Raw genomic sequence first — 15,436 nt, forward strand, 5'->3', positions numbered from 1 at the left:
CTATAACTTTGTCTCCTCCTCCTGTAAATTTCACACTCTCCTCCTATATCTTTCACACACTCCTCCTCCTATAACTTTCAGTCTCCTCCTCCTATAACTTTCAGTCTCCTCCTCCTATAACTTTCACACACTCCCCTCCTATAACTTTCACAAACTCCCCTCCTTCTATACTTGCACACACTCAGTGATGGTCAAAACAACACACAAACTGGTTAATCACATCAACAACCAATCCTTTTATTGTGTTTGTGCATGACCTTTTGCCCCACAGATCCAATGAGGAGCGAGCTGATTGGGTGAGCTGATGAACACTGATGACCTGCTAGCCAATAGCTATGTGCTCTGGTGACATCATATCCAGTACTGGTTTATGTGTCGAGTAATGACTTTCTCAACAGGCTGTTAGGCTTTTCACACTACTGAGCCATACCGAGCCACCATAGTTGCTGGAACCGTGCTGGAAAAGAAATGATCAGAGCCAGCACAGTACAGTCCTATAGTGTGAATCTGGCTTAAGTGCTGATTTGGCTCTATCCTCCAAACCAAAGGAATGAGAAAGGAAATGGAGTGGTGAAGAAGAAGCGAAACATATCCGACCCAACGGACACCAACACCTTGTCTATTATTGCACACATCTAGTTAACCAATGCCACATAGTTCATGTATGTAAGTCATTGGATAAGCTATATCGCTTGATAATAAGGTGCTAAATGATTAAAAACAACAGCAACATTGCATTGATATTTTTAAAAGCCATATAGTATATCTAACAACGAACAAGAGTATAAATGCAGACAGGAATTCCACAAGCATACATTAGCATATCAAAATAAATAATGTTTCTGATTATGGTTTATCTTTGACTTGAATGTCTTATTGAAGGAATCATGTACAGGTGTGTTGTTGTGTTCCATGCGAGAATGATGTTACAGACAAATCTGCAGAGGAAATTATTGTGCACAGAATCAAATACGGGACGCTCATAGGAGAATTGCTTCCTTTGAGGAAGATGATGTCAATAATTACTCATGAGTCATGACATTCTGAAGTGTAATGCTTTACAAAGACATGGACTGGATAAGGATCGGGACAGTTTACTCCTTCCCTTAGAAATCCAAAGATGAAACATCTACCAATTCTGCAGGTGCAATAAACCTACTAGGTCCTCTCTAATCACACCTTAAACTCAGCGCACTGGAGGGCCTAAAGATCAACGTTTGGACATGACTTGATGAGTCTTCTCGACCCCTAACCAGCTAGAATCTCATGGAATGTCTTATGAATCAATAGTAAAGCATAATTATGTTGTCTATGTGATATTAAAACAGTCTCAGACTGGACATCACCTGAATGTAACCAATCAAATGCTTATTTTATGTGATGTTACTGCAGGCCATGACTTGACTAGGACCAGTCAACCCAGACTGACCTGAAGTTGAACACTGAAGTTGCTACCTGACCTTGACCACAGCACAACAGCTGCAGAGGGTTCGACCACACAGAATTGTCAGGCATTGATAGACTTCTCTCAAACATGCACAGCCATTATCTCTCACAGTGGTCTTGGTCTGTTACTAGTCACTCAAAGACAACCAAGACACCTAACAACCAGTGGTGTAAAGTACTTCAGTAAAAATACTTTAAAGTACTTAAGTCATTTTTGGGGGTATCTGTACTTTACTATTTKTATTTTTGACTACTTTTACTTCACTACATTCCTAAAGAAAAGAATGTACTTTTTACTCCACACATTTTACCTGACACCCAAAAGTACTTGTTACATGTTGACTGCTTAGCAGGACAACTTAGATGGTCATCCCTTCTGCCTCTGATCTGGCGGACTCACAAAGGCATCTTTTGGAAATGATGTCTGAGTGTTGGAGTATGCCCCTGGCTATCCATACAATTTAAAAACAAGAAAACTGTGCTGCCTGCTTTGCTTAATAGAAGGAATTTGAAATTATTTATACTTTTACTTTTGATACTTAAGTATATTTAGAACCAAATACTTTTAGACTTTTACTCAATTAGGATTTTACTGGGTGAGTTTTACTTGAGTAACTTTCTATTAAGGTATCTATACTTTTACTCAAGTATGACATTGGGGACTTTTCCCACCACTGCTAACAATACAGTCAACCTTTCATGTCAACCAAGCACAGGTCAAGTCTTGGGACAGCACATCATAACACCATGGAATGTCTAGGGCGAATAAAAGGTTCAGAATTTCTGGAATGGAATCTGGAATTACAGAAAGCAAAGCTTCAACAAAGAAATGCAGTCGGAGCTGAGTCAATCTGTGTCATGGAATATGGGCATACATTCCAAATTTCCTGAGTTTAGACTCCGTTTGTGATATATACCTGAAGCAAGGCCAGACGCAATGGAGACTGTGCAACGGATTGTTGTGGCCATTTAGAATTTTCTTCTTTATGTCTTTTTTCCCACTTTTTTGATTATTCTTTGCATGTTTCAAAGGAGGTTTAGAAACATAACCTGGATTGTGTAAACATAAATCCTGAATATTTTCTCTCCTTTCTCTGTTACTGTACATAACATAACACAGCAATACACAGTTTTCTATTTAAACAAGCATTGTTTCTTTCTTTTCATAAGATATATAATGTGTAATATGTTGTATAGAGCTTATTCATACTGTGGAGAATGTCACAACAGAACACAATAACACATAAGTTAAAGAGATTCTCCGGTACTTTTGTATCATTTTTAGCCAGTAGTTCTGAAAGTAGCACACACGAGCCAAAAGTAGTCCCTGAAAATTGCGTTCTACTTCACATATGCGATTGCTCTCTCTCTCGCTGAGCCATTAGGTCCACCCTGCAACCTCATTGGATAACGCTAGCTGTCYTTCAAATGCCAGGGGCTGAAGCTCATTGGCTAGAACTCGAATTGCTAGGGGGCTGGCTGGCCTATGTAGGGGGAAATGTAGAAGAAAATGGCACAGCACATCTTCAAGAAAATAGTGGCTTTCAAACTAGGAATTTCTTGGCTAATTGAGGTAAGACAGTAATTCTGATCATAGATTATGCATGTATGATCTACACATTGACACATCCAGCCCAAAGCGGAAGGTTTAAAATATACTTTTTTAGTTGGCAAAGTACCGGAGCATGTCTTTAATCTTAAACACACTGCCAGTTTAAAACGCATGCCCCTTATCCAAAGTGTCACATTTTCTTCCCATCCATCCCATGCCAGCGTCCAATATCTCTACTTATTACATGCTGTTAAAGAACATCATGTCTATCTCTGACAGGAACAGTGCTTTAGGAATAGGCTAGGAACATGTGGGACACTTGTCTTTGTTTTCTCAGTTGTTTGTTGTTGTTGTCGTCGTCGTCAGGTACATTGTTGCTAGCACTACGCCATGCAGAGTGTGTAGAGTTCAGCAGAGACAGAGAGAAGAGGAGGGGGAGGTCATTTAGAGAAAGGAGACCAGACTTCAGTGATGATGATGATGGTGGTGGTGGGGGCGTAATAATCAAATGATTAATAACAATAAGAAACAGAACCATGTGACAGAGGCCAGCTCTGCCCAGGTCTAGCTGATGGCCAGGCTGTCTGCCTGAAGGGCAGTCTCTGGTGTCTCCCCCTGCTGGGGAGAGTTGGGCGTTGCAGGGGCAGCTTCCTCGGGGGTGGGAGCGTCGTCTGTGCTGGTGGAGGTGTGGACCTGAGAGGGGAGGACACGGCAGAATGCTGACATCATTGAGCTGGGGCCGGCCTCGGGGTCATCATCGGGGTGAGAGGTCACAGAGAGGTGCAGGGCACCGGGGGTCAGTCTGACGGGGCAGAAGGCGGAGCCGGTGGAGATGAAGTTGACCTTGTTCTTGTCGGGGCAGGAGAAGAGAGGGACGGACGCTGACTGCCTGGAGCTGGACAGACAAAGGGAAAAGTAAGAGACGGCGTGTTAACTCTTTTCATGACATGTATGAGTAATTGACCTTCAGTATCAACGACTTGGAAAATGTGGTGCGATAAAAGAGATCCTAAAAAATCTAATCAAACCCTTCTGGACCAGGTCCCTGGTCTCTTGCTGTACTTACCTCACTTCCTCAAACACCTTGATCTTCTCACAGCCCTCTGGAGGTTCTCTCTTGAACATGTAGCTGTTGTTGGGTTTAGGAGACGAGGCAAACTTAGGCAGCGGAGAGCTACTGCCACTGTCTGTAGACAGAGACAGAGACAATGGTCAGAAATGGTCAGACACAAACACAGTCCAAGGTGGGAGTTCAGAGCCGTGCTCATGGGCACAACAGCAGGATGGACAATAGAGGCCTTGCCCTTGGTCTGAGATGGAATTCTGACAGTCCTACCTTTATCCCTGTCGTAGAGCAGATCGTCAGTGGAGTAAGGGCTGCCCCCATGTGAGCCGGACCCCGGGGGACAGGCAGGAGAGGGACAGGGGGACAGGCTGGAACTACTGCTGGAGCGGCCGGGGGCAGAGGGAGTCTGTGTGTCCACACTGCGGGTACTGCTGCTACGCTGCTGGGGGGGAAAGGGGGCTCGCCGCCCATCTGGTACCTCCAACACCTGGGGAGGGCAGGGGGATGAGGAGGGAGGAGGGGGAGAGAGAGCAAGATGTTGGTCAGTAAATATTTGCAAGTAATAGGATTGACAGTGACACAACAGGTGAATGAATGGTTGCGTTTGTGTGCGTGTCTACTCCTCTGTCACCTCCAGACACATGAGCCTGACTGAAGTCACCCTTGACTGGGAGTGTGCAGCCTTGTCTCATAGACTAGATGTAAAATAGTAATTGTAAATCCGGGACACTCAAATGAGTATGATATGTTACGTTTGGTATGGTTACATAAGACAGGTTACTTAATAAAGGCAAAAAACGAAATGAGAGTGGTTGGTCTGGGCGTATAACGCAAACGTCTAGCGACCCAAAGTCTAGCGACCCAAAGGTTGTGTGTTCAAAATCTCAAGTTAGCGTTAGCCACCTAGCTAGCGTTAGCAACAACAAATTGCAATTCATAACATATCATACAAATTGTAATTCATTGTAATTCATAACATATCATACGAAATGGATTGTCTCTGATTTACGTACAGAATAATACAAAATGCTCTGAGTCCAGGTTGAAATATGTGATCGTATATGTCTAACAGTCCGTTCCCCCACCTTGAGCTCTTCCTTCTCTCCGTTGTTGTCTCTGATGAAGACCTTCTCCAGCTCGTGGTTGATTCCCTCCATGCTGCTGGGCACTCTGGTGATGGAGGGCTTGGGCACCGTCATGTTGGACATCTGAGATGACTTAGACATGCAGGACCACTGCAGGGACCAGGGACACAACCGCAGAGAGAGACATTCAAAAATGAAACCTCCAACTTACACATATTATAAGAAGCACAGTTTCTGTGATTAAGCTTCACTGGCATGTTGGGTTGGCGAGGGCGCAGAGTTTGAACTTCTGGGCCGATTGGATTGGTTCCACTCTGCCAAACAAGCTAAACACACACCGTTTTATTTTAACTCAGGTTTGGATGGCAGTATTGTGCCTCACCTGTGCTTGGTTGGCGGTGGTGTTGATAGGTCCCTGTAAAGGAGACAGGCTGTCTTTGTCTCTTTGACACTGAGACTGACGACCTCCCTGCTGCTGCTTACTACCGCCACGCAGCTGCTGCCGGAGCTTGGCTATCTGCTGAGGAGAACAGAGGAGGAGGAGAGGAAGGGAGGAGGGGGAAGTGGAGAGGAAGAGGAGGAGAGGGAGAAAGACAGAGACAAAGTGAGAAAATAAACATGGGGAAAGAGAGAGAAAGGAATAGTAGCATGTTAACAGCTGAACTTTGTCTCGTGTAATGTAGCCTATTTCATCTTATCACGTTTTTGACACCAATATATCCACCAGGGGTCGCCATAGCTCAGAGAAAAGCCCCTAGGCAGGCAGCTCCAGTAATTAATACATTAGATAACATGTAGAGCTGTAAATGTATTTTCTTTAACTAGGCAAGTCAGTTAAGAACAAATTATTTTTTGAAATGACGGCCTACACCGGCCAAACCCGGACGACACTGGGCCAATTGTGCGCCGCCCTATGGGACTCCCAATCACGGCCGGTTGTGATACAGCCTGGAATCGAACCAGGGTCTCTATAGTGACGCCTCTAGCACTGAGAAGCAGTGCCTTAGACCGCTGCGCCCCTCGGGAGTTGTGCAGTCCCTACATACACTGTTCAAAAGTTTGGGGTCACTTAGAAATGTCCTTGTTTTTAAGTTGTAAAGAAAAAGCCATATCTCAAACTGGCCAATAAAAAGGAAAGATTAAGATGGGCAAAAGAACACAGACACTGGACAGAGGCGGATTAGAAAAAAGTGTTATGGACAGACGAATCTAAGTTTGAGGTGTTTGGATTAGAGGTCGACCGATTATGATTTTTCAATTATTTCAATTATTACCGATTATTGGAGTACCAAAAAAAGCCAATACCGATTAAAATCGGACAATTTTTATATATATATTTGTAATAATGACAATTACAACAATACTGAATGAACAATGAACACTTTTATTTTAACTTAATACATAAATTAAATCTAATTAGTCTCAAATAAATAATGAAACATGTTCAATTTGGTTTAAATAATGCAAAAACACAGTGTTGGAGAAGAAAGTAAAAGTGCAATATGTGCCATGTAAAAAAGCTAACGTTTAAGTTCCTTGCTCAGAACATGAGAAAGCTGGTGGTTTAATATTCCCTGTTCTTTAATACTCCCAGTTAAGAAGTTTTAGGTTGTAGTTATCATAGGAATTGACGAGTCGACTATTTCTCTCTATACCATTTGTATTTCATATACCGTTGACTATTGGATGTTCTTATAGGCACTTTAGTATTGCCAGCCTAATTTCGGGAGTTGATAGGCTTGAAGTCATAAACAGCGTTGTGCTCAAACATTGCTAAGAGCTGCTGCCAAACGCAGTAAAGTGCTGTTTGAATGAATGCTTACGAGCCTGCTGCTGCCTACCACCGCTCAGTCAGACTGCTCTATCAAATATCAAATCATAGACTTAATTATAATAAACACAGAAATACGAGCCTTTGGTCATTAATATGGTCAAATACGGAAACTATCATTTTGAAAACAAAACGTTTATTCTTTCAGTGAAATACGGAACTGTTCTGTATTTTATTGACTGGGTGGCAACCCTAAGTCTAAATATTGCTGTTACATTGCACAACCTTCAATGTTATGTCATAATTGTGTGAAGGAAAAAGGAAACCGCACAATTCTGGCAAATTAATTACAGTCCTTGTTAGGAAGAAATGGTCGCATATACCCTGACTCTGTGTGCACTGAACGCAAGAGAAGTGACACAATAGTTAATATTGCCTGCTAACATGAATTTCTTTTAACTAAATACGCAGGTTTAAAAATATATACTTCTGTGTATTGATTTTAGGAAAGGCATTGATGTTTATGGTTAGGTACATTTGTGCAACGATTGTGCTTTTTTTGCGAATGCGCTTTTTTGTTAAATCATCACCTGTTTGGCYAAGTTGAAGTAGGCTGTGATTCGATGATAAATTAACAGGCACCGCATTGATTATATGCAACGCAGGACAAGCTAGATAAACTAGTAGTATCATCAACCACGTGTAGTTAACTAGTGATTATGTGAAGATTGATTGTTTTTATAAGATAAGTTTAATGCTAGCTAGCAACTTACCTTGGCTCCTTGCAGCCACAAGGTCCTTTTGATGCTGCACTCGCGTAACAGGTGGTCAGCCTGCCACGTAGTCTACTCGTGGATTGCAATGTAATCGGCCATAATCGGCGTCCAAAAAGGCCGACCGATTAATATGAAAACGGCCCTAATTAATCGGCCATGCCGATTAATCGGTCGACCTCTAGTTCGGATCACAAAGAAGAACATTCGTGAGACGCAGAAAAAATAAAAAGATGCTGGATGAGTGCTTGACGCCATCTGTCAAGCATGGTGGAGGCAATGTGATGGTCTGGGGGCGCTTTGGTGGTGGTAAAGTGGGAGATTTATACAGGGTAAAAGGGATCTTGAAGAAGGAAGGCTATCACTCCATTTTGCAACGCCATGCCATACCCTGTGGACGGCGCTGAATTGGGGCCAATTTCCTCCTACAACAGGACAATGACCCAAAGCACAYCTCCAAACTATGCAAGAACTATTTAGGGAAGAAGCAGTCAGCTGGTATTGTCTATAATGGAGTGGCCAGCACAGTCACCAGATCTCAACCCTATTGAGCTGTTGTGGGAGCAGCTTGACCGTAGGTTAGTAAGAAGTGCCCATCAAGCCAATCCAACTTGTGGGAGGTGCTTCAGGAAGCATGGGGTGAAATCTCTTCAGATTACCTCAACAAATTGACAACTAGAATGCCAAAGGTCTGCAGGGCTGTAATTACTGCAAATGGAGGATTCTTTGACGAAAGCAAAGTTTGGAGGACACAATTATTATTTCAAATAAAAATCATTATTTAAAACCTTGTCAACGTCATGACTATATTTCCTATTAATTTTGCCACTCATTTAATGTATGTTTTCATGGAAAACAAGGACATTTTTAACCTCTCTTGGGCACGTGAGACGGTAGTGTCCCACCTCTTCAACAGCCAGTGAAACTGCTGGGTGCCAAATTCAAATACAGAAATACTCATTATAAAATTTCAGAAAACAAAACATATTTTACATAYGTTTAAAGATTAACTTCTTGTGAATCCAACCACGGTGTCAGATTTTAAAAATGCTTTACGGCGAAAGCATACCTTACAATTATTTGAGAACATAGCCCACTAGACAATTCATTACAAACAGTAACCAGCCAAGTAGAACAGTTACACATGTCAGAAATAGAGATAAAATTAATCCCTTACCTTTGATGATCTTCATATGGTTGCACTCAGCAGACATTCATTTACTCAATAAATGTTCCTTTTGTTCGATAAAGTCTCTTTATATCCAAAAACCTCTGTTTTGTTTGTGCGTTTTCTTCAGTAATCCACAGGCTCAAACGCAGTCAAAACAGGAAGACAAAAAAATCCAAATTGTATCTGTAAAGTTCATAGAAACATGTCAAACGATGTTTATATTCAAACTTTAGGTTGTTTTTAGCTTAAATAATCGATAATATTTCAACCGGACAATAACGTCGTCAATTTAAAAGGTAAACAAGAAACGCACTCTCTCGGTCGCGCGCATGAAAAAGCTCTGTGACACTTTAGGGTCCACTCATTCAGACTGCTCTTACTTCTTCATTTTTCAGAATACAAGCCTGAAACAATTTCTAAAGACTGTTGACATCTAGTGGAAGGCATAGAAACTGCAATTTGAGTCCTAAGTCAATGGATACTGTAATGGCATTGAATAGAAAACTACAAAACCCCAAAAAACTACTTCCTGAATGGATTTTTCTCAGGTTTTCGCCTGCCAAATCAGTTCTGTTATACTCACAGACACTATTTTAACAGTTTTTGAAACTTTAGTGTTTTCTACCCAGATCTACCAGTTATATGCATATCATATCTTCTGGGCCCGAGAGCCAGGCAGTTTAATTTGGGCATGCATTTCATCCAAAATTCCGAATGCTGCCCCCTACCCTAGTGAAGTTAAATGACCCCAAACTTTTGAATGGTAGTGTACATCTAAAAGGAGTGTGGAAGGAAGGCGACTAGCTGGCAGGCTAGTCATTGATCTAATAGCTAAAGGAAGAATCCATAAAACGTAAAACGAGCACACAGACTGTGTCAATTTGAGTATGCAAACACATCTTAAAAGGCCATTTACGATGTAGATAATATAGTTCATTTGCATGGTGCCGTTCACACCTTTGAAAGCCCCACAGACGGTGCTAAACTACATCTAACAGAAGATATGACAGTGTATTGGCTTCCTTATCTGGTTTGAGAATCCCCTGTGCTCTGACCAATAAGGACAAAGGGCTAGAACTCCTGTCCTGTGTGGCTCTAGGTATATATTTGACCCAAATCTTTGTCTTTATAATTCTGCATCCACAGAGGAAAGTTCCAATTGACAAAATAGCCTTTTGAACTCTCAGACAAGTGGGGGCCTTTCTATATCAGATAGAAGCACAGTACAGTTAATGGCAAATCAGATAAACAGTTGCTTGCCACATGGTAGCCATCTTATTCTTATTATGTATGCAGCATCTCACTACCAGCCAGGACAAGCCCAGACATGTTATTTTCCTTGCGCCTTTACACAGAAGTCATTGTAGACTCAGTCATTTTACCATAGTAGCACAACACAGGTCACCTAGCAAGACATGCTATGGTGGAAGAAGATAAAGGATGGTTTGTGTAAATGCAATGTGAAACATTCCACCAAGTCTTTTTACTATAGAAACAAAACACAAACACCCAGCCTAACAGGAGGCTCTGTCTGAATGTACAGGCTGATATGTGATCCACTTTATTTAGCCATCATGAACCTGGTGCACTCAACAGTTAGTCAGCTTTCCAGATATAAACAATCAGTAGGTGATAATAGGCCAAATTTCTCCTATGATGCTGGGTCCAAAATAAAGACAGTAAAGAAAAGAAAAAAAGCCTACATGTATTATAACATTGTTGCTCAACTGCTTTATTCCAGCACCAAAATAAACAAACTCAAACACACATACTGCAAACTCACTCAAGCGCCTTATATTCTTACTCCTCCCTTCCCTGCACTTTCCAGCGATTCACAAAAAATACATACCACTAGTACAGGTAGTGCACAGTAGCTAACTGAAAACCCAGTCAGCAGCTGTGACAAAGTATGAATGTGTTCGTTGTCCGGCAGCGTTACATGGCAAGTCAACAAATATGTTGTCCCTGCAACATTGCTGTGTATGTGTGCGTGTGTGTGTGCGTGCACGGGTACGTGTACGTGTGAGTTGTAAGACATTAAGCTGGCCCGGGCAGCACTTTACACAGGGTTGAAAGTGGAGCAGGTACATCCTATATAACGCTGAGGAACTAAGATCACAACAAGAGTTAAGTGACAGGAAGTGTTTGTAAATAATGAGGTCTATGAGGTTAGGATTACTGTGGATTACGGTCGCTTAATACCGCTGGGATCTCGAGGTTATATAGCCCTAACTGAAGGAGACTTCAACTCAACCCCTCTGCACTGCAGCTCCACTACAGCCCCAAGCTCCACTACTAGTACTAAGGAACATGCCTCAACCCTACTATTTAGCTGTTCTCCGGCTGCTAAACTAGGACGGCGAGAGAAAACAGAGAGAGAGAGAGAGAGAGAGAGAGAGAGAGAGACAAACAGAGAGATGGAGACAGAAAGGGGAGAGAAAGAATGAAAGAAAGAGGTTAAAAGAGAAAGAGGAATCCGAGGCCTGCCTGGCTGTCTTTCCTGTCCATAAATTGCCTGTTGGGTTATGTGTCTGGTTAGTTAACGAGGGAGATAGATAGTGTTATCTGCCTCCTCCCTGCCTGTGGCATTATAGCACCAGGGTGGAGCTGAGAGGGGATGATAAGACAACGACCGCCCGGCGCGACGCTCCGTCTCTGACACCCAGCATTAGAACAGACCAAGCCCTGAGCATGCGGAAGTCTGAGGTCAGACAGGAAGTTATATATAGAAGGTGGTACCATGTGGAGAGCGAGAYAGAGAAAGAGAGACGGATGGCAGGTGGGTAGGCAGTTTCCTATAGACACTGATAACATTCTAGTATTGTCTTGTCAACTTCAAGCCATCTCAACATGGCAGAATCTACGTCTGGATTAAAGGAGGATGACAGCAATGATACGGATACACAGTGTGCTAGGATAGCAGATTTCATCAGTTTTACAGGGAGGCCTACTGTACAGTATGTTGTCATTGTTGATTTGAGAACCCCCTCGGCCCAACGGTCATTAGGAAAGTGCTGCAAGTTGTAGTTTCTTAAATAGGGTTTCTTGTGACATGTTTAAGTGTGGTGTGCGAGTGTGTACCTCTTTGAGCTGGTCGGCGCTGCCCCAAGACGCCGAGCGCTGGTGTGTGCTCCTCCTCTCTCCTGCTTCTTCACTCCAACATCCAGGTGTCTGGACACAACAAGGAAACAACCGATGATATCATGACCTAATTATCAACCTCTTATCCTCATTAGCCACGTCAATCATCATGATCATCATGGTCGGGAATAAAAGGCCTTTTGCCCTAAGCCTAAACAGAGCTCTACTTTGCCATTTCAGATTTGCCCTTTGCGAAGTGTTAGGTTTGACATGGAAACCTTGATGTGTGTACATCATGTATAACGAGATCTAAAATGGAGCATAACTAGTTGTGAGTTGTGTGTGTCAGTTGACATCAGAACAAGGAGAGGTCTCTAAACGCCACAGCCTCAGGTACAGCTACTATGATGAAGAAGTTATTATGTCAACTGGACGGAGAGAAGCCCTTGCTTCGTCCCCTTGGTTACCCCTGGTCTGACCTGCTCCTGGAGCTGAGAGAGGCAAGGAGGAGGAAGAGAGGAGGAGGAAGAGAGGAGGAGGAAGACAAGTGTAAACAGGAGAAAAAGAGAGAAGGGCTCTCCACACATGGCAGTCATCAGACAGGGATTAAATAGAGTGGGTGCTGTGATATAGAATAGTCCTAGCTCTGTGTCTCTGCTTTCAAGAGGGCAGAGAGAGAGAGAGAGGAGAGAGACGAGAGAGAGAGAATGTACACTTCGAATTAAATCCCAAGTTCAAGAACATTGGGAAACAGTGGCACTCCAAAATGTTTTTTTTAAACAAAGACATTTCACCTTTTTATTGTGAAAAGCGTTTCGGCGGTTATGCTTTCATCAGAGCATCCYAGAATGTACACTGTAAGGGCCAATGGAAGTGCTAGGCCAGTGCTATAGCCAGAAGCGGTAGTAGATATTGTAAAGTGGTGAGTTGAGTTACTCTATTAATCTGTGGAGACTTCACATTTCAAAGGTTGTCCTCTGTAACCCGCTCAACACCATCACCAAGCCAGGCAGGAAACAGAGAGAGAAAGCTTTGAACATTGTCTTTTTCATCTCCTATTTAAGGGAAGAGGAGGGGGAGCACACACTCACACATGCGCACACAGCCACACACCATCTCCTCTCCTCTTTCAGTGGACAATGTTTGGTCCACCTTCCCTACGTGTAGATGTGGCAGATTTTTCCATGCATCTGGACAAAGAGCTGAAGTGAAGGAAAAGTGGAATGGACGGGTTGATTCATACAGTAAACCGGCTGCCAGGTTGAGTCCACAGTAATATGGTTTCTGGGATGATCTAGCAATATGGCGTTTGGGTGGCCTGAGGAGCTTATTGGGCTCTGGTTGCCGAGCAGTACAGTAAAAACAGGATGTAGGATGTCATTATGGGATGTCATCTCTGGCTCCGGTGGTGTCATAACCCTGCTAGTTCACTCTCACTGAGACTGGCTCCCACACTAGACCCAGAGAAGAGAAATAAAAAACTAAAGGCCTAATCTACCCCTTTAATGACCAGTTTGAGGGATCCAGAATATTGGGCTGACACTGTAAAATCRTGTTCAACGCAGAAAGCAGAATGTCCATTAAAAGGAGGAATAGGTTTAACCTAGGTTAGTGAAACTGGCCCAGTACACTCACTAGCCTGCACAATCAATCTTCCACACACAAATACTTCTTTCTCTCTTAGCATAATCTTAGTGCTATGTGTTTGGGCCTGTCTGTCATAACTTGGAAGGATGGTGTGGGTGTTGCAGGTCACAGGTACAGAATAGAGCGAGGAAGAGGAGGAAGAAGAGGGGGAGGAGGAGAACATRCCAGGTCACAGACCCAATGGCTGAGAAAGACAGAAAATTACAAGGAAAAGGTGAAGAGTGGAAGAAGGAGAAAGAGGAGCAGGAGGGAAAAATTCCAGCCGCAGCAGGACTGGCAGCAACATGGCTCTGTGCAAACAGCTGACTTCATCTGACAAGCAGAAGCCATGTGTCACACAGACAGACAGGAGCTTGCATATTCTCCACAATGACACCTTTGTGCTGCAGTGACACCCAGTGCCTACTTGTTCAAAGCACAGAAGGCCAGGCAGGTTAATACAGAGAGCCAGGCTGGTTAATCTATTGTAAGTCTAGAGAGGCCCACAGATGCGTATAGATGCGTTTGGTAAATCTCAATGTGACTGACGGAAACAGGGTGTATAGACCTGTGAAAGAGGTCAACAGCGGCTAACTAATATCTGTGTGTGCAGGTGAATCAGTGACTGAGTACTGTACAAACTTGACTGCCACTAGTCAGTTGAAAGAGCCCACTTCCTTATAGCGATGCAGCTCAGTACTCAGCCACTTCTGCTTACAGATGTAGGATCGTAATTTGATCACTTTTTTTAAATCACTCTTTTGTTGCTGAGAATGTTCCTACAGATGAGCTTTTCCATTTACATAATTTCACAGAAAACTCACACTAACACACAGTTATATTAACAGTTTTGCARTTTTAATGTAGCCTACTTTTGACCAGCTAATAGCCTAACCACCAATCAAGAACCATTATGGAGCAAATGTTAAAATCCTGTTGCTGCTGGATTATTTTGCTGTGACAATATAGGTAAAATTAAGATCCTACATCTGTAGTAGTTTCCTGTCCTTCACCTCAGTATGCTAGTTGAAAACTAGCATGTTTTGCTGATCAAACTGTGCAGATCAGCAAACCAGAGATATCAATAAACCTAGTTTCTTCTAGCTGGAATATCGTTAGGTCTTTGTTGTTGAATTAAATGCCACATGCATTCATCTCAGTAGGGGGACTGAACAAAGCGTGACACATGAAGGATAGGTTAGGGGGACAGGAAGTGGGGAGGCACCTACCWGAGTGGATTTATCTTTAATGCACGAAGCATAGTGTACAGTCATTCATTCATCTCAGTGGGGGAACCAGATAAAACGTGACACATAGGGGGGACAGGAAGTGAGGGGGGACCTACCTGAGTGGATTTATCTTTCATGCATGAGGGGTAGTGCACGTGGTGGTCACGAGGCCACTGGCCGGTAAGGTAGGGGCCGGTGATGGTACCCAGGGATGAAGTCCGCCGAATGGCTCCCAAGTTACGCACCTGCTGCTGGGGCTTGGACCTCTCTACTGGAGAGAAAGAACGAGAGAGAGAGAGGGTGAGCAAGAGAGGGGGATGAGACATTTTAATTAATTGAGGAGGCTCTCACAGGCAACGATTTATTAGAATCCCCATTAGACAACGCCAATGGCGACAGCTAGCCTTACTGAGGTCTGACACGTAACGATAAAAACATTACAGACAGTGGCCTCCCGGGTGGCGCAGTGGTCTAAAGCACTGCATCGCACTGCATCGCAGTGACCCACCAGAGATTCTGGGTTCGAGCCCAGGCTGTCGCAGCCGGCTGTGACTGGGAGGCCCATGGGGCYGCGCACAATTGGCCCAGCGTCGTCCGGGTTAGGGAGGGTTTGGCCGGCAGGGATATCCTTGTCTC

At 43.4% G+C, this 15,436-nt stretch overlaps 1 protein-coding gene across 3 annotated transcripts in view; it reads right to left on the minus strand.

Moving 5' to 3' along the window:
• Window positions 1–216: 216 nt before the first annotated feature.
• The window catches only part of glcci1a (glucocorticoid induced 1a), a 29,823-nt gene continuing 14,603 nt past the window's right edge, over window positions 217–15,436 (minus strand). The window contains exons 2-8 of one of the 3 annotated variants that reach the window (XM_023975002.2): window positions 14,917–15,068; window positions 11,946–12,035; window positions 5,532–5,669; window positions 5,150–5,299; window positions 4,335–4,551; window positions 4,065–4,185; window positions 217–3,893 (exon numbers count right to left, since the gene is read on the minus strand). In XM_023975002.2, the coding sequence (XP_023830770.1) occupies window positions 3,563–3,893; window positions 4,065–4,185; window positions 4,335–4,551; window positions 5,150–5,299; window positions 5,532–5,669; window positions 11,946–12,035; window positions 14,917–15,068 (1,199 nt within the window). In that variant the 3' untranslated portion in view covers window positions 217–3,562. Of the gene's footprint in view, window positions 3,894–4,064; window positions 4,186–4,334; window positions 4,552–5,149; window positions 5,300–5,531; window positions 5,670–11,945; window positions 12,036–14,916; window positions 15,072–15,436 lie in introns of all 3 variants that reach the window. The other 2 variants (XM_023975001.2, XM_023975000.2) reach the window with 2 other exon arrangements.

Source organism: Salvelinus sp. IW2-2015, linkage group LG30, assembly GCF_002910315.2.
Source record: "Salvelinus sp. IW2-2015 linkage group LG30, ASM291031v2, whole genome shotgun sequence".
Classification (NCBI taxonomy): Eukaryota; Metazoa; Chordata; class Actinopteri; order Salmoniformes; family Salmonidae; genus Salvelinus; species Salvelinus sp. IW2-2015.